The sequence below is a fragment of the Protomyctophum bolini genome, assembly GCF_963924005.1.
Source record: "Protomyctophum bolini genome assembly, chromosome: 22".
In the NCBI taxonomy this organism is placed as follows: Eukaryota; Metazoa; Chordata; class Actinopteri; order Myctophiformes; family Myctophidae; genus Protomyctophum; species Protomyctophum bolini.
This window is the reverse complement of record NC_137883.1, coordinates 22,016,120-22,040,015: the sequence shown is the minus strand read 5'-3', so window position 1 is coordinate 22,040,015 and position 23,896 is coordinate 22,016,120. Positions and strand designations below refer to the sequence as shown.

At 42.2% G+C, this 23,896-nt stretch overlaps 1 protein-coding gene across 11 annotated transcripts in view; it reads left to right on the top strand.

Annotated features, from left to right (window-relative positions):
* The window catches only part of pam (peptidylglycine alpha-amidating monooxygenase), a 40,240-nt gene extending 20,974 nt beyond the window's left edge, over nucleotides 1-19,266 (top strand). The window contains exons 15-28 of one of the 11 annotated variants that reach the window (XM_080755294.1): nucleotides 503-589; nucleotides 4,144-4,455; nucleotides 4,749-4,878; nucleotides 5,121-5,237; nucleotides 5,592-5,664; nucleotides 6,305-6,515; nucleotides 7,166-7,369; nucleotides 7,568-7,698; nucleotides 8,710-8,806; nucleotides 10,108-10,158; nucleotides 13,417-13,556; nucleotides 14,557-14,707; nucleotides 15,353-15,412; nucleotides 16,514-19,266. In XM_080755294.1, coding sequence (XP_080611420.1) covers nucleotides 503-589; nucleotides 4,144-4,455; nucleotides 4,749-4,878; nucleotides 5,121-5,237; nucleotides 5,592-5,664; nucleotides 6,305-6,515; nucleotides 7,166-7,369; nucleotides 7,568-7,698; nucleotides 8,710-8,806; nucleotides 10,108-10,158; nucleotides 13,417-13,556; nucleotides 14,557-14,707; nucleotides 15,353-15,412; nucleotides 16,514-16,707 — 1,958 coding nt within the window. In that variant the 3' untranslated portion in view covers nucleotides 16,708-19,266. Of the gene's footprint in view, nucleotides 1-502; nucleotides 590-4,143; nucleotides 4,456-4,748; nucleotides 4,879-5,120; nucleotides 5,238-5,591; nucleotides 5,665-6,304; nucleotides 6,516-7,165; nucleotides 7,370-7,567; nucleotides 7,699-8,709; nucleotides 8,807-10,107; nucleotides 10,159-13,416; nucleotides 13,566-14,556; nucleotides 14,708-15,352; nucleotides 15,413-16,513 lie in introns of all 11 variants that reach the window. The other 10 variants (XM_080755300.1, XM_080755299.1, XM_080755297.1 and 7 more) reach the window with 10 other exon arrangements.
* Nucleotides 19,267-23,896: the final 4,630 nt, after the last annotated feature.

Genomic DNA, 23,896 nt, shown 5'->3' with positions numbered 1-23,896 from the left:
TGATGCAGTTATGTCTTGTAAGTATTGTCCCTGTTCCCAAAGTGCAACAACATGTTTATCATTCACCTTTCTCTTTTTCGGTAAAGAGGTTTTGTGTGGAGGTAAAATAAATCTAGAGCGGAACAAGTACAGAGCCAAAGGTCAAGTTTAAAACATATTGATGGTTTAAGTTGTAAAATGTTTGACAATGAACATTCAAAATAATCAAATGTGTTTAGAGAACATCATTATATTGTGTAAACCGTAAAAAACTAATAATAATTTACACATCCTTGATAAATCTATAAGAAAAAAAAGCGACCCAATTTTATACAATTACAATAGTTGTGAGCTTTGTAGATCTATTTCGATTTCTATAGATTTCTTCTTTAAAAAAAAATTCAACCTGGAAAGGATTATGAGCATTAAGCTAAATAATTGCGATAATATCAAATTATTGTGATTTTATGTAATAATTGTGACAGGCGTAGGATTATTCTGACGTCATTTGGTTTCTCTTCCAAAGAAGAAGAAGAAGAAGAAGATGAAGAACAAGAAGTTGGTCCTGAGTTGGATGTGTTTTCTGGACCAACAGAAAGAGCAGATGATGGTGAGTCTGAGTGTGAATGATTAGTTTTTTTAAAAACACTGGCATTTTGTCGCTATTTCCTTTCATTTATTTATTTTTCTACAATTAATGCCGTACAATCGTGCCATGCAAAAGTTGCAAAAAGCAGGTCTACAAACTCACAACGCGCCACACCCAGATGCGCTGTGAACTTTTTTAAACACAAATCTTGTCTCTGGCACAAAATACATTCAAATGGGGGTCCACGGCCAAATCCATATACATTTTTCGTTCGTTTTGGGTGAATATGTGGTCAGTAACATCTTATAACTTTCAACACTTGAAGAGAGCAGTAGAAATTGAAAGATTAGGACTGTGTATTCTGTGAAAACCATGTGTGGAAGGATGTTTGTAGAAGAACTCGTTGTACGGTGGGACAGGAGAGTCTTCCCGGACCTTTGTGTCACTCACAATCAATTTGTCGAACATAGAGGTGACATTGGTATTTTTACCCAGAAAGAAGAAGAAATTACTTATGCTCTGGTCCCCAGATGCCCACACTGTCCAGAAACTGCAGACATTCCTCATATTAAATTAAATTAAATTAAATAAATCTCTGGGTAATTGGAATAAATAAGTCACTAGCGCTAGCAGAGGTGCTGTGATGGCTAATGGTGTTGTAGTGTCTTAGTATATTGGCAGTAAATTCTGGAGGGAGGGCAGAATCCAAAAGAGCCTGCCTGCCGCTTCGATAGGCCGGCCTATCCGTGGTCAGTCGGCCATTTCTCAACCGTTTTGGACGGGGATGGGCTCGTTGGAATCGTGCCGCCCCCCTGGGGGCGTTTTTGGGGTCTCAAAGTTTGGGGACTCCCCAGGGACCCCCCCACATGGTAACTCTGTCATTTCTCAACCGTTTTGGACGGGGGTGGGCTCGTTGGAATCATGCCGCCCCCCTGGGGGCGTTTTGGGGGTCTCAAAGTTTGGGGACTCCCCAGGGACCCCCCCACATGGTAACTCTGTCATTTCTCAACCGTTTTGGACGGGGATGGGCTCGTTGGAATCATGCCGCCCCCCTGGGGGCGTTTTGGGGGTCTCAAAGTTTGGGGACTCCCCAGGGACCCCCCCACATGGTAACTCTGTCATTTCTCAACCGTTTTGGACGGGGGTGGGCTCGTTGGAATCATGCCGCCCCCCTGGGCGCGTTTTTGGGAGTCTGTAGGTTCAGGGACCCCCTAGGGACCCCCACATGGCAACTGTCATTTCTCAACCGTTTTGGATGGGGGTGGGCTTGTTGGAATCATGCCGCCCCCCTGGGGGCGTTTTTGGGGGTCTCAAGGTTCGTGGACCCCTGGAATCGTGTTGCCTCTGTGGGTGCGTTCTCGTGTGCAGTCCAAGCTGACGCAGCAGAGCTCTTCACACCCGTTTCAGCCAATCAAAAGCCGTGGTCAAAAAAAATAAACAAATCGATAAATAAACAAATGAAATAATGGCTCATTTTGGATTTTGGATTTTATTTTGTCAAATCGTTGGAAAGAAAGGTACGTGGATTACATATCATTTTTGGTGTCCTTGACATGAACTATAGAGCACCGCTGATATAGAAACATAGGAATTTCAGAAAATTGTCAGCATTTAGAAGACTTTTTTTATTTTGTAATAATGAAATATCTCTCGCTGCTTCAGTTTGGTGGAGGGGATTCACACACTGAACCTCATTGTAGTGGGTTGCAAACACAAAAATATTTCGGTATTAACAGAAAATGTATTTATATTTGTTATCCGATATGTCCTTACAGCCTGGTGAGACTAGCACGGAATCTTCAGACTCAACGGATTCTTCTAACTGACTAAAAGCAAATGTAATCCTGATAAGAACAGAAAATGATTGGAGATATACATGGAACTGCAATAAAAACCTAAAATGGACTGTACATTCATGGTAAAGCAAAAGACCATGGATATCAGGGGAAATAGTCCTCATGCAAAAACGTGCAGACTCTTGTCTCTGCAAAAACTTGCAGAGACAGGACTATTGTTCATTGTCCCAGGTTTGAATGTGTATTTAATCTGCTATTGTGCGACTGATTACGCAAAAATAAATATACATTCTTAACAGTAAACTCGTCCTGATTTTAAACTTTAAACACTCCCCCTGCAGCTAGGTTATCTTTTTTTCCTCCCCCCGTGCAGCTCATCCCTTTCGATGGTATGCGTAGGAGGAGAGCTTTTTTGTGCCTGGCCCAAGCCCCCACCACCCCCACCCAGAAACGTGCCTGCACAGCCGAGTAGTATCAATCTTACTTGAAATGTGATGTGATGTCTTCTTACCCCCTCTATGTTTTATTTTTCTTTGATGCAAGAAATATGTATTTTGGCGCTGCACTGCGGCGACATGGGCATAAGGGCTACGCTTGCATGCAGGCCCTTTGTCTAAGACTAATGTCTTCCTCGGGAGACTAATAATAAAGAACCTTGAACCTATGTTTGAGCATTCGTGTATTTTACATTAATTGATTCTCACCTAAACTCTAAAACTCTATAATTCATGATAGAAAATTAAAAGATGTATTATAACTATATTTAAATATTAACACAATATTGCCTTGACATTTAGTCTAAATTATCTTTGAGAGGATTTGATTTTTAAAATGTTAAAGAAAATGCATCATGATTAAATGACTGACATTCTATGAACTTTACATTTTTTAATGTCCGTCCTCAAAATTCCATTGGAATGAAAATGAAGTGCAACAAGCTCACCCCCACGTCCAAAAAGGTAGAGAAATGACAGTTACCATGAGGGGGTCCCCAGGGGTCACTGAACCTACAAAAATCCGAAAACGCACCCACAGAGGCGACAGGATTCCAACGAGCCCATCCGAAACGGTAGAGAAATGACAGTTACACCAGGGGTCCCCGAACCTCCAGACCCCCAAAAACGAAGGAAATGACAGAGTTACCATGTGGGGGTCGCCAGGGGTCCCCGTGCCGCCAAAACCCCGAAAATCCGCCGGCCGGATCTTTTGATTTTTGCCTTGCTGGTGGGCTGGTTGTTTATCTCATTGTAATTTATGTTTATAATAAGTGTATACAGTAGAAAGAGGCACACATTTAGAAAATGGCCTGTCGTGGTCCTCACATGATTTTTTAATACATTTTAATACCTCAAAAAGTAATATACACACTGAACTTTACAAACTGTTCAAACATTGGCCAAATTGTCAAGTAATATAAGCAAGAGACACACATTTTGAAAAGGCAGATCTACAAGCTGAGCTAGTAGATCGCTGTTTTCACAATGTCTGTGGAACCGAGTCAAACCAAATCTAATGCCTCAACTCCTACAATTCCAAGTGCTTCTCGGGGCGGCCTGAAACATGGGCCCTTGCTCTAGTGAAACCCAAGCTAGCTCTCTACAGCACACAGCGCAACTCTCCCTTCTCTTGTCCACTCCTTCGGTCCCAACACCACCTTTACTTCCTTCGACTTTCTGCAGCTTCAATTCTATGCAGCACTGCTTCTCTCCCTTCATGCTTCTTCTCTGTCTCTCTCTCTATCTCCTGTGGTGTTTCTGTCTGTCTGTCCTGTGTGCACAGGTGACTTCTATTCCCTTCTGTCCAAGCTGCTAGCCCCCCCCAGCCCGGACGTAGTACACCATGCTCATAGGTACGACCTCCCCGGCCCGACGCGGGGGGCCCAGGCTCAGGCCCATCTGGTGGCTCAGATCGATAGCATAATGCAAAAGAAGGCACTGGGCTGGCCCAGTCCCAGATTAGGCCACCCGTCCAGGGAGGATCCCGTGCTGGTGAGGGACAGAGTGCACAAATTTCACCAGCTGGAGGCGGCCGCGGCCCGGCCACGAGGGAGCCAAGCGGCGGCGGCCGCCACTACCGTTGCCGACCAACAAGGTGGGTCCTTTTTGTGGTGCAGTTAAAGCTACTGGTATACCTTTGTTGATCTCACAAGGGACATTCAGTTGGCATAAGCACCACAGTATGCAACACAGGAAAGATAGGCTTAAAGACATCTAACAAACAAACAAATGGGTACAAGGATGAAAGGAAGGGAATTAGGTACCAAAAACCCAAGGGAAATCTGGGCTATTGCTTGATCACTGTGCATTTGGACTGAATATAGTTATTTTATATAATCTATTTTTGAATGAATGGGCTAACTAAAATTGTCGTCTGTCTGTCTTTAGGCTACCACCTGGAGGAGGCCCCCTCCTGGCCATCCAGTGCGCTGCGGTTGGGACAAGTGTCTGGTGTGGCTCTGGACACTGACGACAACCTGGTCATTTTCCACAGAGGAGACCATGAGTGGGACGCCAGGTATGTGTATCTCACTGAACCCACGGAGGCCTATCCTATCCTAAAATAAATGGGTAGTTCTCTAACTGTTAGTACTTTTACACAGTCAGTTGATGCTTCATATCCATAGAGTAAAATCGCTGGGGTAACCACCGTTTCATGCATATTGCATATGGTGGGGGAAACACTGCAGATCTGTGTCACACCAAAACGACATCCGTAGAGAATATTTTGGCTCAGACGTCCTCCTTTTCTCGTTTCAGTTCCTTCAATGACCAGGCGAGGTACCAGCAGAGGTCCCAGGGTTCCATCCAGCAGTCCACCATCTTGGTGGTGGACCCTGCCACTGGAGCGGTCCTCAAGGCCTCTGGCAGAAACATGCAAGTACATATATGTGTTTTCCCTGTCATCCAGTGGTGGGCTAAGTACTCAACGAACGGGTGGCACATTGGTAAAATGCCTGCCCAACACCATCAGAGGTTGTGTGTTCGAATCCACAGTGGTGCATCTGGCTTTGTCGAGTCTCTACATACAATCTACATGAACACAATTGGCCTGTGTTCGGGGGAGGGAAGATGGGCGGGGGAGGGTGATAATTGTCATTGCAGGTAATCCTACGGGATGGGGGGCTCGGCAGCAGTGACAGCACATATGTGTGTGTGTGTGGGGAGGAATCGATTGGCAATTTGGCATAAGTAAATGTGAATCCTCATCCTTCCCCGTCTTTTCTCCAGGTTCTACCTGCCTCATGGGATAACCACAGATCAGGAGAATCATTACTGGGTCACTGACGTGGCTCTGCACCAGGTAACACGTCTCATGTCTGCCTCATCAGGGCATAGCAGTATATGTCGTTGTGGTCGAGCAGAAACCATATCTCCATATGTTCACTGTGTGTTTTCGTGGACATATGAGGTTTTCACCCGACAGACGACATATGGGACTAGATTAGTGTCGTCATTCAATTCAGTGCAATGAGAAGACATCTCAAAAGTCTGAAAGATTTGCAAGACATGACGACCAACGTCACCAAGGCTAGAAATCCTTTTAATTGTTATTGCAAACATCAAATTAGTAAGAAAGATATACAAGTTTGTATTATGATTGTGATTATGATTATGATTTTCTATTTATCGGAATTAGCATATTGCTACTACGTCCGGAATTGTAATTTGACATAACATGATGCATACATATCTTGTTTTTTTTTTAAATTGTTATTGTTCTTTTCTGACATACGCTTCCGTAGATTATGCTTACATCAGTGGTTCTAAAAGTGAGGTCCAGGGACCCCCAGGGTGTCCTTGAGGGGGTTCCAGGGGGACCCCAGCTAAATTAGCTAATAGAACAATACAGGCTTCCAAATGACCGAAAAATAAACATTGCAGTCAGACTTTAATAACACAGGCCGGTATTATTTTTGTCTCCTCTCTCCAAACTGCTCCAGGTATTCAAGTTGAGCAGCGAGGGCGGGGGGGAGGTGCTGTTGGAGTTGGGTAAGGCCTTCATGCCCGGCAGTGACAGCAGCCACTTCTGTAAGCCCACCGACGTGGCCGTGGACCAGGTCACCGGCAACATCTACGTGTCTGACGGATACTGCAACGCCAGGATACTCAAGTTCTCTCCCGAGGGGAAATACCTGTCTGAGTGGGGCGCAGGTATGCTATACGCTATGGGGAAATACCTGTCTGAGTGGGGCGCAGGTATGCTATACGCTATGGGGAAATACCTGTCTGAGTGGGGCGCAGGTATGCTATACGCTATGGGGAAATACCTGTCTGAGTGGGGCGCAGGTATGCTATACACTATGGGGAAATACCTGTCTGAGTGGGGCGCAGGTATGCTATACGCTATGGGGAAATACCTGTCTGAGTGGGGCGCAGGTATGCTATACGCTATGGGGAAATACCTGTCTGAGTGGGGCGCAGGTATGCTATACGCTATGGGGAAATACCTGTCTGAGTGGGGCGCAGGTATGCTATACGCTATGGGGAAATACCTGTCTGAGTGGGGCGCAGGTATGCTATACGCTATGGGGAAATACCTGTCTGAGTGGGGCGCAGGTATGCTATACGCTATGGGGAAATACCTGTCTGAGTGGGGCGCAGGTATGCTATACGCTATGGGGAAATACCTGTCTGAGTGTGGAGCAGTTATGCTATACGCTATGGGGAAATACCTGTCTGAGTGGGGAGCAGGTATGCTATACGCTATGGGGAAATACCTGTCTTGAGTGGGGCGCAGGTACTGTACGCCAGGGGTCCCAATGGAAAAATGAGTGCTAAAATGCACTCTCGTTGCTCTTTAGGCACGTCGAACAGGCGGCGGCCCGTGCCGTTCCAGATCCCCCACAGCCTGGCCTACCTGCCCGACAAAGGGGAGCTGTGCGTGGCCGACAGGGAGAACGGGCGCATCCAGTGCTTCGTGGCCGACACCGGCCAGTTCGTCAAGGAGATCAAGAGTCCAGAGTTCCAGGGAGAGGTGTACGCCGTGTCCTACAGTACCGCCGACGGTGAGGTTTTATTTTTATGTTCATGAATCGGCACCTTCTAAAAAGAATGGGACGCTCGTTAACTGTTAATGGCTCTCGTACAAAACAGCTGTTGACGCTTTTATAGATTCTTAACAACATTGTGTGTTTGTGTGTGTGTGTGTGTGTGTGTGTGTGTGTGTGTGTGTGTGTGTGTGTGTGCGCGCGCGTGTCATCCAGGTGGTTTGCTCTACGCGGTGAACGGTGAGTCTCCATACGGAGAGTCTCCATACGTCTCGGCTCCGCCCCAAGGCTTCGTCATCAATTACTCCACCAAGGAGATCGTGGACACCTTCAGCCCCAGCAAACAGGTCAGCCTCGCAAACTGCTGTTTGCACTTTCAATAACATGTTAAGAAGATAAATGACCGTATAGTGTTTTATTAATTTAAGGAATTATGAACAATAGCTTTCGACGAGACGAGACACACAGCAGTGTTTTTTCATAATGATGGCACACAATACGGCCCTATTTTCATAAGTGCCTTACCCATTGGCCCTTATCTCTAAACTAATTTGCATTTTTTCACTCTTTTGAAAAACACGTGAGCTTGTCGATCGGCTATTTGAACTATTCATTGTATTTGCCTTAGAAGTTTAGGGTCTGTGCATCGCCCAGGTTTCCTTCATTTCATTGGCTCAGCACCAGAATAGCCTCATTTGATTGGCTCAGCAGGCTCAGCAGAAACACAATTCTTCTACATTCTCTAATTGGGTAGAGTAAGTAATGCAGATGTCTAACAATAATGTAACTCTTGAGAGTGTAAAATGAAACCGTGCACTCTCAAGAGTTAAAGATCTATAAGGGTCCATTTGGTTACCAACTCTCCATCATTTAGCTGGGGACCAACTGGAACTCCCCGGACCACTGGTTGAAAACCACCGCCTTAAACACATCGTTTTTGAGTGGTGCAACCACTCCCTTACGGAGCTCTGTGTGTGGGTGGCTGGGTGGCTGGCTGGGTGGGTCTGAGCACGAAAACAGCACGGTTGTTTTTCACCACCTGTGCCCTAACACACACGCACGTATTAACTGTATATATGATTATTTCGGGTGTGCCAGTACAGTACAGTACAGTACAGTAGAGGGACCCCCACACGGTAGCTCTGTCATTTCTCAACCGTTTCGGACGCGGGGCGGCTCGCCGGGAACCGGGGCGGTACCCTGGGTGCGTTCCTGTGGGTCTGGAACTTCCGCCCCCCCCCCGGGGGTCCCCACATGGACTTGCAACACTCACTTCACACGGGTGTGATTTTTCTATTATCAACATGGCAGTAGACAAATGCTTGTTTTATGTGTTGACCTTTGACCTCGGTGTCCAGGACTTTGTGATGCCTCATGGCCTGGTGGTGAACAAGGACGGGGTGGTGTTCGTCGGCGACGCGGGCTCCAACGCCGTCTTCAAGTTCACCTCCGCAAGTATGTTGACTCATTTCAGATTCTACAAAATGTTTCCTTAAAATCATGACAGTTTTTATTTCTAATAATTATTTTGGGAAAAATAAAGGGAAGCTCCGTGCACTCAGATCTGCGCACAATCAATGTATTTATTCAGCAAGCTTTCGGTCTACTGACCTTCAGGCATCAGCAAGCTTTCGGTCTACTGACCTTCTTCAGGCATCATTCTTTTGGAAAATGTGGCAGACCATGCTGCACGACAGAGGAGACTAAAGAATAAAACATTACATTAAAAATTATTAAAACAGTAAATGACAACACACAGCCCCCTCACTTATTAGAAGGACAGTATCGGTCACCATAAAAAAGGTTGGGTGTTTCCGATTAATCTATCATGGTTAAAATGGAGTTTGAAGTTATAATAGGTTTGTATAGGAAGGGAGCGGGGCAGCTAAAATGAATATCAAATATGTAAATACTGAATCAAGCAACTTAAAAACTGTCTGGGGTGTTCACATAAGCCATGAGTAGACGATGAAATGACAAAAAATGTTTTAAAGTGAAATATCTCTTTAATTGGGGTAAGACCTTTTATAAGGCTTTTTTACAATTTCTTTCCAATATGGCTGCTGTGCATGGAGACAATTGACTTAATGAATGTCTTATTCAGACATAGAATCATTTTTAATTGAGCCACAGAGCGATACATTTAGACAGCTCTTGTAAAAGGACCGCTTCACCCATTATCCAACCTTTATCTTCAAATAATTGGTCGTCACTAATGCTCATTTCTGTCTGCTCACTCTGTGTCTCAGAGGAGGGCTGTTGAAGTGTTGATACTTCAGAAACCCGCCTACACAGTGACATCAGTTCAAACTATTTTAGACAAAGGAGGTTTAGTGTATTTATTCTATCATAGAAAACAAAATACATTTTAATTGGACGATTGGGTAGCCTTCATTACCTGGGAAGAACACCTCATATGTCCAAAGCTGTTACTTTTCAGGATTCAAAATTAAAAAGTAGCAGTTAAACGGGCTCAAAATGCATCACTTTGCACCGCGTTTCGAGCTTGTGGTTCTGGTGCTTTTGATGTTATTGGTGACACTGTAGTATGATCAAGTAGGGCGTTAATTTACAAAAAATAAAGGAAGAAAAATACAAAAGGTTTCTGCCCGACAACCACAATATAAATAATCCCGATCCTCTCCTGACGTACCTGTCTATGTAACTGTGATATATCACAGTTACACAGACATGCTGTAAAGAAAATCTTTACAAAAAAAAAATACATTGACATTTATTGCATTTGTATTTTGCAGAAACACATCGCTCGGTTAAGAAAGGTGGAATAGAGGTCCAAGAAGTCGAAGGTAAATTGATGGATCTGTCATAATTTACATTATCAAATTAACTCATGAGATTTCTTGGGAGAGAGTACCCATTTATCAGCTTTTTTATTTTTATTTTATGGTGCTCCAGTTCCAATGTTGTCTGCTCATTTCTTTGTGTCATCATTACTTGTTTTTGCACAGAAAGTATACTAAAGGTATACTTGTACTGCCTCAAATCATATTAATAGTAAAAAAAAAAATCCAATTCATATTTAGTACAATAGTAATAATTACATTGAGGATGCATTGTAATTATATTTTTGCTAAATATAATAAGTGAACATAAATTAAATTGTAATTTAGCACATTTGTGATAACTACTAAATGAGAAATATATTTCTAATAGTATGAAAATATGCTTTTCATAAGTGCATTCATTTTATGTTTTTAGTTGTCTAACTTAAATACATATAATTTCAAATATATTTGTAATTATTTCAATATATTCATAGCTAGTTCTCCTGAACATGCATTTATTCTAAGATGTACTTTAATTATAATTAAAAATATATTTGTAGATTGTATTTTAAAAAAATGCATTCTTAGCATATTTTAAGTAAATATATTAGCAGATTGTATTTTTAATAATGCATTCTTAGCATATTTTAAGTAAATATATTTCTACATTGTATTTTTTTAAATGCATTCTTAGCATATTTTAAAGGTGATATAGGCAAGTTTCCAGTGTTTGTACACAGAAGGTGTTGTTGTTGCCAAACAAATTCAAACTGAGCCACTCCCCTGCACTCCACCCACCTCCCCCCCTCACATCGTCACTCTGAAGAACCCGCCCCACGCACTCCTCCTACCACGTGTATTTGTGTTGTCGTAAACCGCGCATGCGCGCGTGCACGCATGCACGGACGCGCATGGACTCACGCACAGGACACGGACACGAACCTGCAGTGCATGCAGAATCATCGGTGGAAATTTATCGGCAGCATCAGCGTAAAATAATTAATTTCATCGGATACCTGATGAAATCATCGGATACTGGTCTAAAAGATACATTCCCAACTCTGCGTCGCTGGATATATCCATGGTCCTCGATAGCCTCTCCTTCAACGCACGCCATCGGGGAAACACAACACCCAGATTTACTCTGGTTTTGGATCGAGCTCTGTCTGCCACACGTTTGCTTTCAAAAATCTTTCTTTTCTTTGGTAAAGTCGAAGCGTCCGCTGACTCCGCCATGTCACGTTATTTTCTTGAAATGGAAACAGAGTGAGGGCCTGGACCGGTGATATGCGGGCTGTACCTGTACGCACCCTCGCGCTGTGATTGGCTAAGACTCCGCGTCACCCCCCACACAGACCCTCCTCCCAACACACTTCCTGACGTCCCGACACATAAACAACAGTGGATATAAACAGATACAAACACATAGAGGGAGACAAAGGGAGAGTGTATGTCTACAGGGCAGCAGCTCAGCATCAAAATATAGGGGAAGATAGAGGGAATAAGGCCACAAATATAGATAGATAAATATTTTGATTTTTGGCTGAAAACTTGCCTATATCACCTTTAAGTAAATATATTACTACATTTTATTTTTAATACATTATAAATACAATAAAAGTATAAACTGCTTTCAGTATATTAAGTTTAAGTATATTAAGTACTAATGTGCTATAAATACTGCCAGGTTAAATGGGAGTGGCTAGAGGAAGTCCATTTCCCAGCATACACTGGGGCGCCAAGGACTGTGTGTTATTGTTCTTATTTGTGTTATTATTTGAATATTAGAATGTTTACTGGTCAGTTATGTTATGGGTCATTGTGTTTAGGGTTTTGTTGTGGAGTTATTTGGTGATTTATGTTGTTTTATGTGATTTGTTAGTAAAACCATGAATTCAAATGTCTGTCTGTTTGGTCAGTCTCTCTCCCCTTTTCCCATTCATATGTATAGTAACTGTTGGAAAGGCGTGGTTTCTCCAACAAAGAGTTATATATGCAGATTTATACTTTTCAGAAGTATATGATATATATATAAATTATGCTTAAAATATATTTGTAGTATACTTCAATAACATCTATTTATTACATACTTAATTTACATTTGTAATACATTGATAGTATACTTGAAAGTAAACTAATACAAGTATATTTGTAATACATTGATAGTATACTTTAAGCATATTAGTCCATAATGTTACTGAAAGTATATTTTCAATTAAATACTACTTTTTTGTCATGATAGGGTTAAAAAAATATAGGAAAAATATATTTAAGATATGTTTTAGCAGATCTTAAGTGCAACTTCAAGTATTATAAGTACAACTTAAATGGTTTCAAGATAACAAGTATATATGTAATACATTGATAGTATATTTTAAGCACATTAGTTTGTAATGTTAATATATTAACACATTGATAGTATATTTTAAATGTATTTATTTAATACTTGATATACACTCGATATATTCGAAAATACAATATAAATATAATATAAGTATGCTTTTCACTCAACGGAAAAAGTATACTTGGGATACTGGAAGTATATTTTCAATTAAACACTACTTTTTTGTTGTGAAAGGGTTAAAAAGTATAGGAAAAATATATACTTCTGTTTTAGCAGATCTTAAGTGCAACTTAAGTATTATAAGTACAACTTCAGTGGTTTCAAAATAACACAATTTAAATTCAAATAGTTTCAAGTACAAATAACTACATTTAGTATACTTTCAAAAAATATAATATGTGTATTTATTTTCCGCCTGGGCCTGACTGAGTTCTCCATCCTGATTGGATCAAATCCCGACCTGAAAATGCATTTTCTATTTTGAAAAGAGCTATTTTCAAAATATTTTTTTATACATTTGAAAACCTCTGCATAAACAGTACTTGGGGACATTCTGCATAATGAATACTTTTGTACTCAAAATGCACTCAAGTACATTTTGAATTCCAGACGATGACTCGTAGCTTCTACATTGCAATATAAAAATGTGAGAACTTTTTCCCACCACTGCCAATAAGAAGAGAGCTCAGCTGTTCATCCAGACAGACATAATGTTGTCCTCCAATAAGCAGAGAGCTCAGCTGTTCATCCAGACAGACATCATGTTGTCGTCCAATAAGCAGAGAGCTCAGCTGTTCATCCAGACAGACATCATGTTGTCGTCCAATAAGCAGAGAGCTCAGCTCTTCATCCAGACAGATATCATGTTGTCCTCCAATAAGCAGAGAGAGCTCAGCTCTTCATCCAGACAAGACATCATGTTGTCCTCCTTTCAGAAATAGAGGCGTTCGTCCAGACCAACGTGAGGCAGCCCACGCTGCACAAGGTGTCAGTAGCCGTGGCCGCTGTGGCCAGCCAACAGAGGCCCGCTCAGACCCCTCCCACCCAGCTGCTGCTCCAGCAGCAGCATAAGCAGGTAGTGTTGGTTTCGTCGACTAAAGCCCTAACCACACCAATGGGTCGCCATGCGACTCCTTGCAACCAAACGGTTGCGAGTAGACATATGTCGCATTTCGCAACCATCACTTGGTGAGGTTGACTTGCGTCGACATGCGCCACCAGGGGCGGTGTGGTCTGGGCTTTAAGCCCAAACCACACCAATGGGTCGAGACGCAACAAAACTGTTTTAGTGTTCGTCCCAGATGTGCACGTCGGTGCATGGTGGTGCATGTCGACGCAAGTGATGAAATGCTTGCAACTACATGTATAGTATGCGTCTACTCGCAACCGTTTGGTTGCAAGGAGTTGAATGGTGTGGTTTAGGCTTTTAACACTAATTATGCTAATGCCATGTATACACGTCTTTTCTAATCCCCCCGTGGGAGGCCTTGGATGTGTATAGACATATTTTTTTCTTTTTTTTTGGCATTTCCTTCTTCAGCGATCTCCTTGTGTTTCGCACATGCCCAGGCCATTTCAGAGTAAAATCTGCCTCATATGCTTGGCACTTTATTATGAAAGACTCTGGCAGCAAAAGAAGTGTTAAGACTATGACGAAAATGTTTAGTCAACTACCTTTTTTTCCCACTGACGAGAACTAACTGTAGCTATGATGACTGGAACTGTGACTAAATATATATATATAATTTGTCAACAAATGTGTCACTCTCTGAAAATAGTCAATCTACAAGCTCACGTGTCACAGCAAGGCACATTGTGAGCTTGTAGAGCTGCTATTTTCGGCACACAGCTGAGTAAAAATTAGGAATTTCAACAACATAACGGCCTGCTAAGATACTTTAGTCGACTAAATCAACTGTAGATTTGATTTAGTTGAGTAAAATCTTATGGTATTTAGTCAACTAGAGTTGACTAAAATATGACTAAAACTAAATGGAATGTTATTCAAAAGACTGACTAAAAACAAAATGTTGCTTTTTTTTTGTTGCTTTTGTCAAAATCCTCACTGCGAGCAGGACGAAGAGAAGAAGGGTGTATTGAAGCAGACGGGCCAGCAGAAGGGGACTATGTCCCCGGCCGTGGTGACCACCCTGCTGCTCATTCCCCTGGTGTTGATCATCTCCATGGGAGTGTTCCTACGATGGAGGAAAAGCAGACCTTATGGAGGTAAAACACATTGCTTTTAACCATTATTTTAAACCTTTAGTAGAAAAATAGCAGCTCTCCAAGCTCGTAGCGCTTTGTAGACCTATTTTATATCTTGTGACGACACAGTGTGTGGTAAATGGTAAATGGTGCATTTATATAGCGCCTTTATCCAAGGCGCTTTACATAGATTGTGCATTACATTCACCCATTCACACACACTCATACACCACTTGCGTCGGAAGCCATGCAATGTACCAACCAGCACATCAGGAGCAATTTGGGGTTCAGTGTCTTGCCCAAGGACATGTAGACAGGAGGAGCCGGGATTCGAACCACCGACCCATGGATCATTGGACGACCTGCTCTGCCTCTTGAGCCACAGTCGACCCGTGTGAGGAGGAAATAATTGACTATATTGCAATGTCAATGACTACACCCCCATGCACTTAACAAGTGCATGGGGGTGTCTATGGCTATGCAGGCTCTGTTGCAGCCTGACAGTGACTCTGGGTTCAGTTCCCGAGCTGTGTGTGACTCGTCTGCTCCCTCCCTTGTTTCCTGTAAAACTCTGTACTATCAAACTAAAAGCAGAAAAAAGTTTAATGCATTCATGTATTGGAAATTGGAATATGTATTGAAGTGGAATATTTGACTCTTTTCCAGATGGTTGCGACGTTAAACTGGAGCCCAACTCTACAGGAGGCATTTTAGGGAAACTCCGAGGTATGCTCTATGTTTATTAGATCTAAATTCTACCTTACATATCTCGTGTAGACAAACAACCATTCCACAATCTCTCAATGAAGCATTTGAAAATTGTGGTAGACAACAATCAAACAAAAGAGAGAGAGAGACTACTATTTTATGTCTAGTGATTTATAAAACTTGTCAGGCCCTACAAATTGTGTTATGAGAACACTTTCCTCTACTTTCTCTAGCTCTATCTATATTCTTGTTGAGTGTTTGTTTAGTCACAGGGGACTCCCTGTCTCTCCAGCTGCTTCTTAAACCCATTCTGACCTGAGATCAGATTCTAAAAATGTCTTCTACATCCTGACAGTTTTCATTCTGACCTGAGATCAGATTCTAAAAATGTCTTCTATGTCAGTCGCTCTTCGATCTTTCAAAAATAGCAGACCTACAAGCTCGTAGCGCGCCACTCGGTGGCGTGCTATGAGCTTGTAGATCTGCTATTTTTAAATAGCTAAAGCATAACGTAATGCTAACACCAAAAGGGGTTCCCGCCCAAAATGGGTTAAAACCCACTACCTGCCTGGATTTATAGCGTTGTCCTAGAATCAGAAAATAATCATGGTCCATACTTAGGCCAAACGCGCCGACAATCCATTTGAAAGACAGGCTGTGATTGAGAGCCTGCTCTGCACGCATTGGATTGTACTGTAGTGGTGTTTTCTACTGTGCGTGTGAGATATTTCTTTTCACCTGAAGGCTCACAGGAATCACCCCAAACCATGGATGACCCATAGGTTAGAGAACAGTGCCCTCCAGTGGCCAAGAAAAAAAACACATAAAAGGCAGACAATACATTTCCAGGTCTGGATAGAGATTGTATACAATCAGTGATAGCCAAATTCATTCAGGATACAGCATAAAACACTGACATTGGTTACACACACTCACACACAGAGCAGACAAAATATTTATTTAACCCATTAAAACTGGGAAATCTGTGTCATTTTAGCTTTTAGCGTCGGCTACTCAAAAATGGCAGACATACAAGCTCACAGCTCACAGCAGCGTGTCACATCCTGCTGCGCCACAAGCTCAGCTAATCTGCTATTTTTCTTACCTCACGACGTCCAGGTAAAGCGGCAGGCGGCCTCAACCTGGGGAACTTTTTTGCATCGCATAAAGGTTACACCCGGCAGGGCTTCGACCGTCTCAGCACAGAGGGCAGCGACGGCGAGAAGGACGATGCCACCGACTCCGAGAACGAGGAGTACTCCGCCCCTCCGCCCCCGCCTCCGCCACCAACCTTCCCCGTCTCGCCGTCCTAGGCCGGTGGCCTAAACCCCGCCTAAACCCCCCCACTTCAGCCAATCCCCTGCTGCCTCTCTTCTCCTGGGCCCTCTAGAGAGGCGGTTTGGTTTTGTGTAGCTGTTTATTTTTATTTTGTTTTTGTTGTTGGCTGCCAATCTTTATTTATTTGTGCTAAAAAAAGAAACGTTCTCTCTTCAACTTTTATCGTCTCTCTGTTGGCACTTTATTTCTGAGCTGCATGGACCAGAGTCTGACCGTCACCTCCTGTTACCCATAACATGTACAAGCTCATAGTGTGAACTTGTAGATCTGCTGTTTTTGAATGGCCAAAGTATAAATGTATAGCGGTTCAAATGATTGTGATGCTGTGTTAACTACTTTTGTTGGGGACCCCGTGGAACCCCCTTTGAGAACCAATGCTTTTTCTACATCACATCATAATGATAAGAACTGTGCTCCAAAAATAGAGGAACGAGTCTGTCAGGGAGATGGCTCTGTGTCGTTGATGATGTTTAGTTTGTTTTTGATGAACGTGTTTGGAGAAACTGTAATGAATCCTGCGGTTGTAGCAGAAAGTATACCGTTGGAAGATACAGAAGTCCTCCACTGAAGCGCGTCGGCCTCGTGCTCCTTTAGATTCCGTGACAGTAGTTATCGTTATGTTATTTAGTGCAAGCATCGCTTAAGTGCCAATAATCACGATAAAGCCACCCTTGTGGTGTAATATTGCGATTTTATACAACAGTTGCCATCGAAATAAAGAATATACAAATGTATTCATATTGTGGGGCATTTCACTCTCAAAATGTTTATCTTTTTGCGAGTGTTACCTCTCTGTCATCATGATGGGGTTTGAGTCTGACTGTTTACTCCGTGCCGCCAGTGCAGACCCAATATTATGATGAAAAACACTTTGGCCATATCTCAAAGTCTGATTTTAAGCCTGAGAATTGTATTCGATGTGTAGGCAGTTTGATCTTTATTTTATTTGGGTAAAATGTATACCTTTTCACCGTCAATTGATGCTTCATATGCATACGAGTTAAAATCGTGGTAAGTCTTCTTTTTTTTGTTTTTTTTGAGCACAGTTCTTATATGATGATTAAAAAGAAATGTCAATGGAATTCAGAATGGAGAAAACGGGGAGGGTAACGGAAGTGACTTCCAGACTCCATGTGCTCTGTTCAGTTTAGGTAACTTCATTTCAGAACCACATGGACCAGAGTTTATTCCGTTTTAAGATTACACACATTTCACTTGTTAGAGATTCAATGATTTATGCACTGAGAGCAGTGGTCCTCTATGTGGGGTCCGGTCCGCGGACCCCTTTACTGGTCTGTAACTCTGAGAGAGTGTACAAATTGAGTCAAATGGACCCGTAATGTACACTCTCCGAGGTATTAGTTTAGTTTGGTGACACTCAATTTCTTTTTTCTCAAGGACCCTCAGTTTGATAATGCATTAGACCACAGACTCCCATTTCATACAATGCTTTATCTCTGGGACCCCTGTCTACTACAAACATGTTTGTGGTCAATTTATCGTCTACTCAGGGCAGGCTTTTGTGTTTTTAAAGTGGCTTGATTCAGTATTTCAAGTTTTTGTTATTTTTTTATCAACATGCCCCCTTCATATAAAAATAACCTCAAACTCTAATTTAACCATGATAGATTCATCGAAAACACCCGCCCTTGGTCCTGACTGATACTGTATAATGTATATTGTCCTTCTAATGCATGAGGGGGTCGTGCTTTTTCAATTACTTTTTTAATTTAATGTCTTTATTATTTCATTACCACAAAAATATATTAAAAATAATTAAAACATAAATTGAGAGAGAGGGAAAAAAAGAAACTGCAACCTCACATTGCAGTCACCAGAACCAAGGACATGAGTTTTAATTTAATCTAACTTGGTAACATATGGGTTTGTACAGGAAGCGGACGTGTCTGACAAAATCAAATATCTAAATACTGAATCAAGCAACTTGCCTGAGTAGAAGTCAAGATGACCCCAAACATGTTTAAAGCCGAAATATACTTTGAAATCCTCACTGTTAATTTAACAGTTACAGATCCATAAGGGTGCCATTTGGAGCCCTGGTGGACCCACGGACCAGACATTGAGAAACACTGCTCTAGAGAGTCTAAGGTGGGGGGATTATATATATTTGCATTGATTTCTTCCATTGAATTGAACACGATGGCATTATTATATATTCAGGAGAAAATGTTAAGTTGTTTGGTCGACATTTCATTCCCATGACCGATTTACATTTGTGCCTTTTTTGTTCGTTTTCGATTATATATTTTTGCCTTTCTACAGTTATTATATATTAAAACAAAACGTGCCACATTATATGAAAAATTACTGCTGCTGGTGTCACGATGTACATTTATTGATTTCCGTTACATTGCATTCAAAGTGAAATGGGTAAAAATATATCATGTATATCTAAAAAGCTGTATTTGACCTTTTCCAGTGAGTTGTGTCTATTTATTGTGAAATATCGAGGATTTGCTGCAAGAATACTATTTTGAGTAACAATGTTATTTGTGTAATAAAGTGTCTGCAAAGCATAATAATCATTGGTCTCATTCGTTAAACGAATTAGTTCCAGGCCTGTCATAATTATGACACAATTATTTGAAATAAGTGAAAATCAAAATTGTTTCAATTCATATGCATTATAACATCTGTTGAAAAAACAGTGAAAATAGCGGATCTACAAGCTGCTTCCTTGATTGATAACTTAACAGTTTTTGAGGGGCGCTAGCCCCTCTAATGCACACCTTTGTGTATGTGTGTCTGAGCACAGAATGTGCTCAGCTGATTGGCTGAACACGGAATGGGAAGTATATGATGATGTGTGATGATAAGAGTGCCCCTCACTTCACACAAGTGTGATTTTTAGATCATTTTCAATTCATCAGAACATTTAATGACAGCAAATACACTATGCAATGTGTATCCTTCCGAGAGAAGGATGAGGCTGGCAGGGCACTCCAGAAGGGAACCCAGAACTAGTGGCAAGCAAACCAGACAACCCATTTTGGGTGCGGGAACTGGTGGGAACCTCTTTTGGGGTTTTAAGACTTGTAGGTCTGCTATTTCTTTTTTATCGTGCAAATGTGGCGCAAATCTTTGAATATATATTCTTTCGGAATGAACGTTTTTAACTCAAATCTTTGCTTCTGGGGGGTCCCTGGAACAACATGTTTTTTTGTGGCCAATTACATATCATTTTTGGGGTCCTTGACATGGAAAGGTTGAGGACCACTGACACAGAAACATAGGTTTTTCAGAAAACTGTCATGAATGATTTAGAAGCCATTTTTAAATTTCGACGTCAGGCCTAAATGGGTAAGTGACTGACAGGGCCCAGCCAGGAAGTCCAGTGCATCACCTACGTATACATGCACTGCGACGTGTCTGCTTTAGCTAACAACACTGCAGAAGCAGAGATCAAAACCCTGATGCTGGAGGGCGTGGAGGGCAGAGATTCAGGAGTCCAGTGTTGGCTAGACCAGCAGTTCTTAAATTAAATCCAGTAGTGCTTAAAAACTGGTAAAATATATTGTCTCTGTCGGGTGGACTGTGGAAACCTATACTGTTACCATTCAGGATTCAAATTCAAAAATAGCAAATATTCAAGCTCAAAACACATCGCTTCATGCCATGCCTCGAGCTTGCAGATCTTCTACTTTTGATACTTGTGTGTGACACTGTAGTGTGATCAAGCTGTGGGTCAATTCATGAAAAAACACAAAAAGTTAAAATATGGATATTTCCACCCACCCTGACAGCAAGTAGGCTATATCAATTTGATAAAAAATTTAGAAACACCACTACTGGCAGGGTGGAGCAAGACTCAGGAGGGATCGTCAGGGATCCTGGGTTTGGGAGTATCCCAGATAGTGTTGCCAGATTTTAGGACGGAAATAGCAACCAATTTTATGACAAGCTCACTTCTATTTTTTTAAATGTGGAATATTTTTGAAACATTTTAACAACACAAATCTGGTATGGGCCCTAACACTAAATATTTTTAGATGGGCCAGGGTCCATGGACAAATATTCAAATACACAATTTGGAGGTTCTTGACATGGGAATGATACCAACTACCAATATTTACAAGCTACTTTATAGAAAGTCGCTCATAATAAGCAGACCTGGCAACACTTCTCATCCTCAAGTCAAGGAGAATGGGACACACCTGGGTTTGGACTTTGGAGTATCCCAGCCTATATCTCTTCCTCCAGCCTATCTCTTCCTCCATATCAGGTTGTTTTCTGTTGGCATGTCTCTCCTTGATGAATTTCTGTTAGCTTTATTTTGTTTTCATAGCGGATTTGCTGTTTAATGCTAGTTTTAGTTTTTAAGCATTGATGACAATTTATTTATAAGTAGCTGATCTACAGGCTCTAAAGCTTTTGAAACAGTCCAGCTGACTCCATTTTCTACGCCATTTGAAGGGCCTTTACTTCTGTGTTGGTTAAAATTGAACCAATGAAAAGTATTAGAAAAACACATTAGCTCAGGCTAACTCCATTGGATCATCAAACTGCCCTCTCCCCTGCATGGCAGCAAAAGCATGTCTCCCCGACAGCAGAGAATAGTAGGCTTATGTATGAAACTATGAATTATTGTGATAGACTAAAATAACTTTCTGTATTTGAGTTTTCTAAATACAGTTTCAGTTGTAGTTTTTGTGAAGCTTAATTTTTACATTTATTTCATTCTTTGAATTAATTCCTGTTGGAATTAATGCGGGGAGAGATTGAACAACCGTTTAACTATAATAACTTTGCCACCAGGATGAGCAGCGAGTCTCTGCGAGCGACCCTTGAGGAGCAGCTGGAGGCTGCTGAACAGGAGCTGGCCTTTCACAGGGCACACAGACGAAGGTTTAAGACCACCCTGTCTGCTGCTTTAAAGGTAAGACCACCCTGCTGTCTGCTGCTTTAAAGGTAAGACCACCCTAGCCCCAATACATTCCCTTGCAGTCCCTACGCTCTTCAGAATGAGCGTAAGGACTGAGGGAACGTAGCTTGGCTAAGACCACCCTAGCCCCTTTCGGAACCCTCGGTTACCTTTTCAGAATTTGACGGCCAAAATTCTGAAAAGGTAACCGAGGGTACCAAAATGGGCTAAGACCACCCTGTCTGCAGCTTTAAAGGGCCACTTCGCCCCTTTTGCAACCAGATCTTATTTAATTTTGGGAGACAAAACACTTTCCTGGGGTTTTTATGTGGGTAATATATTGTTTTTTTTTTATATTTTATGTGTCTGTGATGTCACACACTGGTCTCACATCCTTTCTGGACTGTGTGGGGTGAGTGCACCAAAGCATTATGGTCATTGTAATCCAGTCAAACCCTAGTCAAACAGACATACATTATTTTCTGGCCATAGAGGGCAAATGTCAAATTGTGCTACTGTCATCTACTACAAATACTATTATCATTTTAGTGACTGGAGTTTCTTCCAGTGTTGAAATGTTCTGTTATAACTGTCTTTAAAGGGCCTGGTGCAGAGAGATGCCATGATTAAGAGTCTAACGGAAACCTTGAACTTTAAGATGGTGGAGATCAACACCTTATCAGACATCGTGTTCACCCTCTTCACCCTTGAAGAGACGAGCATTGCTTTGAAGCAGAGCATGGTAAGAAGCAAGCCTACACATTTGTTTTAACTTAAACCAGAGCACAAATGCGTCACTCAAATGCGCCAGCCCCTGCTATGCCCAGCTTTGTGTGTACCCCATAGTGATGACAATCTAAACAGTGATTAGACGGATTGGACTTCACTTGGGGATAACAAGTGAGGGTGCCAATTGTGATTGGCTGGCATCTGATGATGTATGTATGATGATAAGAGCGCCCCTCACTTCACACATGTGTGATTTTTATTATTATATTTGAAAAGACATACAGTTGGCACATTGTTTTCTCGGCCACACAACTTGTACGTGGGGAAGTGATGTCCAAATGAAGTGTGTTTGTTACTCTACACTGTACGTACAGTATGTTGTGTTCATTGTTGTTGATGTACAGTTCCATAGGGAGATGCTGCAGATGGACCTGGAGGACAGGGAGACTGAGGTACAAACCATTGCTCATAGCCCTGAGATTTTGGCATCTGGCACGCCGATCTATCCCCGACAGTTATCTTTCTTTCTTTTCAGCTAAATACGGAGAAACTTGAGCTAGAAGCCAGTTTGAGCCAATTCACACACGACAACAAAGAGTTGGAGAGATGTTTCAGGCAGGTGGTCGAACAGAAGAAACGGATTGAATCAGACCTGCAGCAGACGATCGAAGAAAGGGTTAAAACGGAAGCCAAACTGAACACACTGACCGAAGAGAACCGACAAGAAATTGATGCGAGGATACAGTTGACTGAGAAACAAGTCCAACTTGAGGCGAATCTAAACCTACTGCTGAATGAGAAAAATGAGCTGGCAACTAACCTTTGTCAGATAGCTGAAGAGAAGCTTCAACTGGAAACTCGCTTGAATCAGCTAATTGAGGAGAGGTTTGTCCAAGAGTATCTCGACTACACTGCTGAAGAGAAGGTCCATCTTCAAGCTAGTCTCACTGAAGAGCAGGTCCAACAGCAAGCTAGTCTCGATCACTTTGGTGAAGATGTCCATCTTCAAGCTGACTTTGATCACATCACTGAAGAGGTCCATCTGCAAGCTTGTCTCGATCCCATCAGTGAAGAGGCCCAACTCCACCTTGAACTTCAGCCTAGTCCTCAGACTATTTCAAGCCATGAGTATCTTGACCACTCCACTGAAGAGCAGGTCCAACAGCAAGCTAGTCTCGATCACATTGGTGAAGATGTCCATCTTCAAGCTGGCCTTGATCACATCACTGAAGAGGTCCATCTGCAAGCTTGTCTCGATCATATCGGTGAAGAGGTCAAACTCCACCACATCACTGAAGATGAGGTTCAACTTCAGGCTAGCCCTCCGACGATGTCAAACCAAGAGTATCTCGACTACACTGCTGAAGAGAAGGTCCATCTTCAAGCTAGTCTCACTGAAGAGCAGGTCCAACAGCAAGCTAGTCTCGATCACTTTGGTGAAGATGTCCATTTTCAAGCTGGCTTTGATCACATCACTGAAGAGGTCCATCTGCAAGCTTGTCTCGATCCCATCAGTGAAGAGGCCCAACTCCACCACACCACTGAAGAGGAGG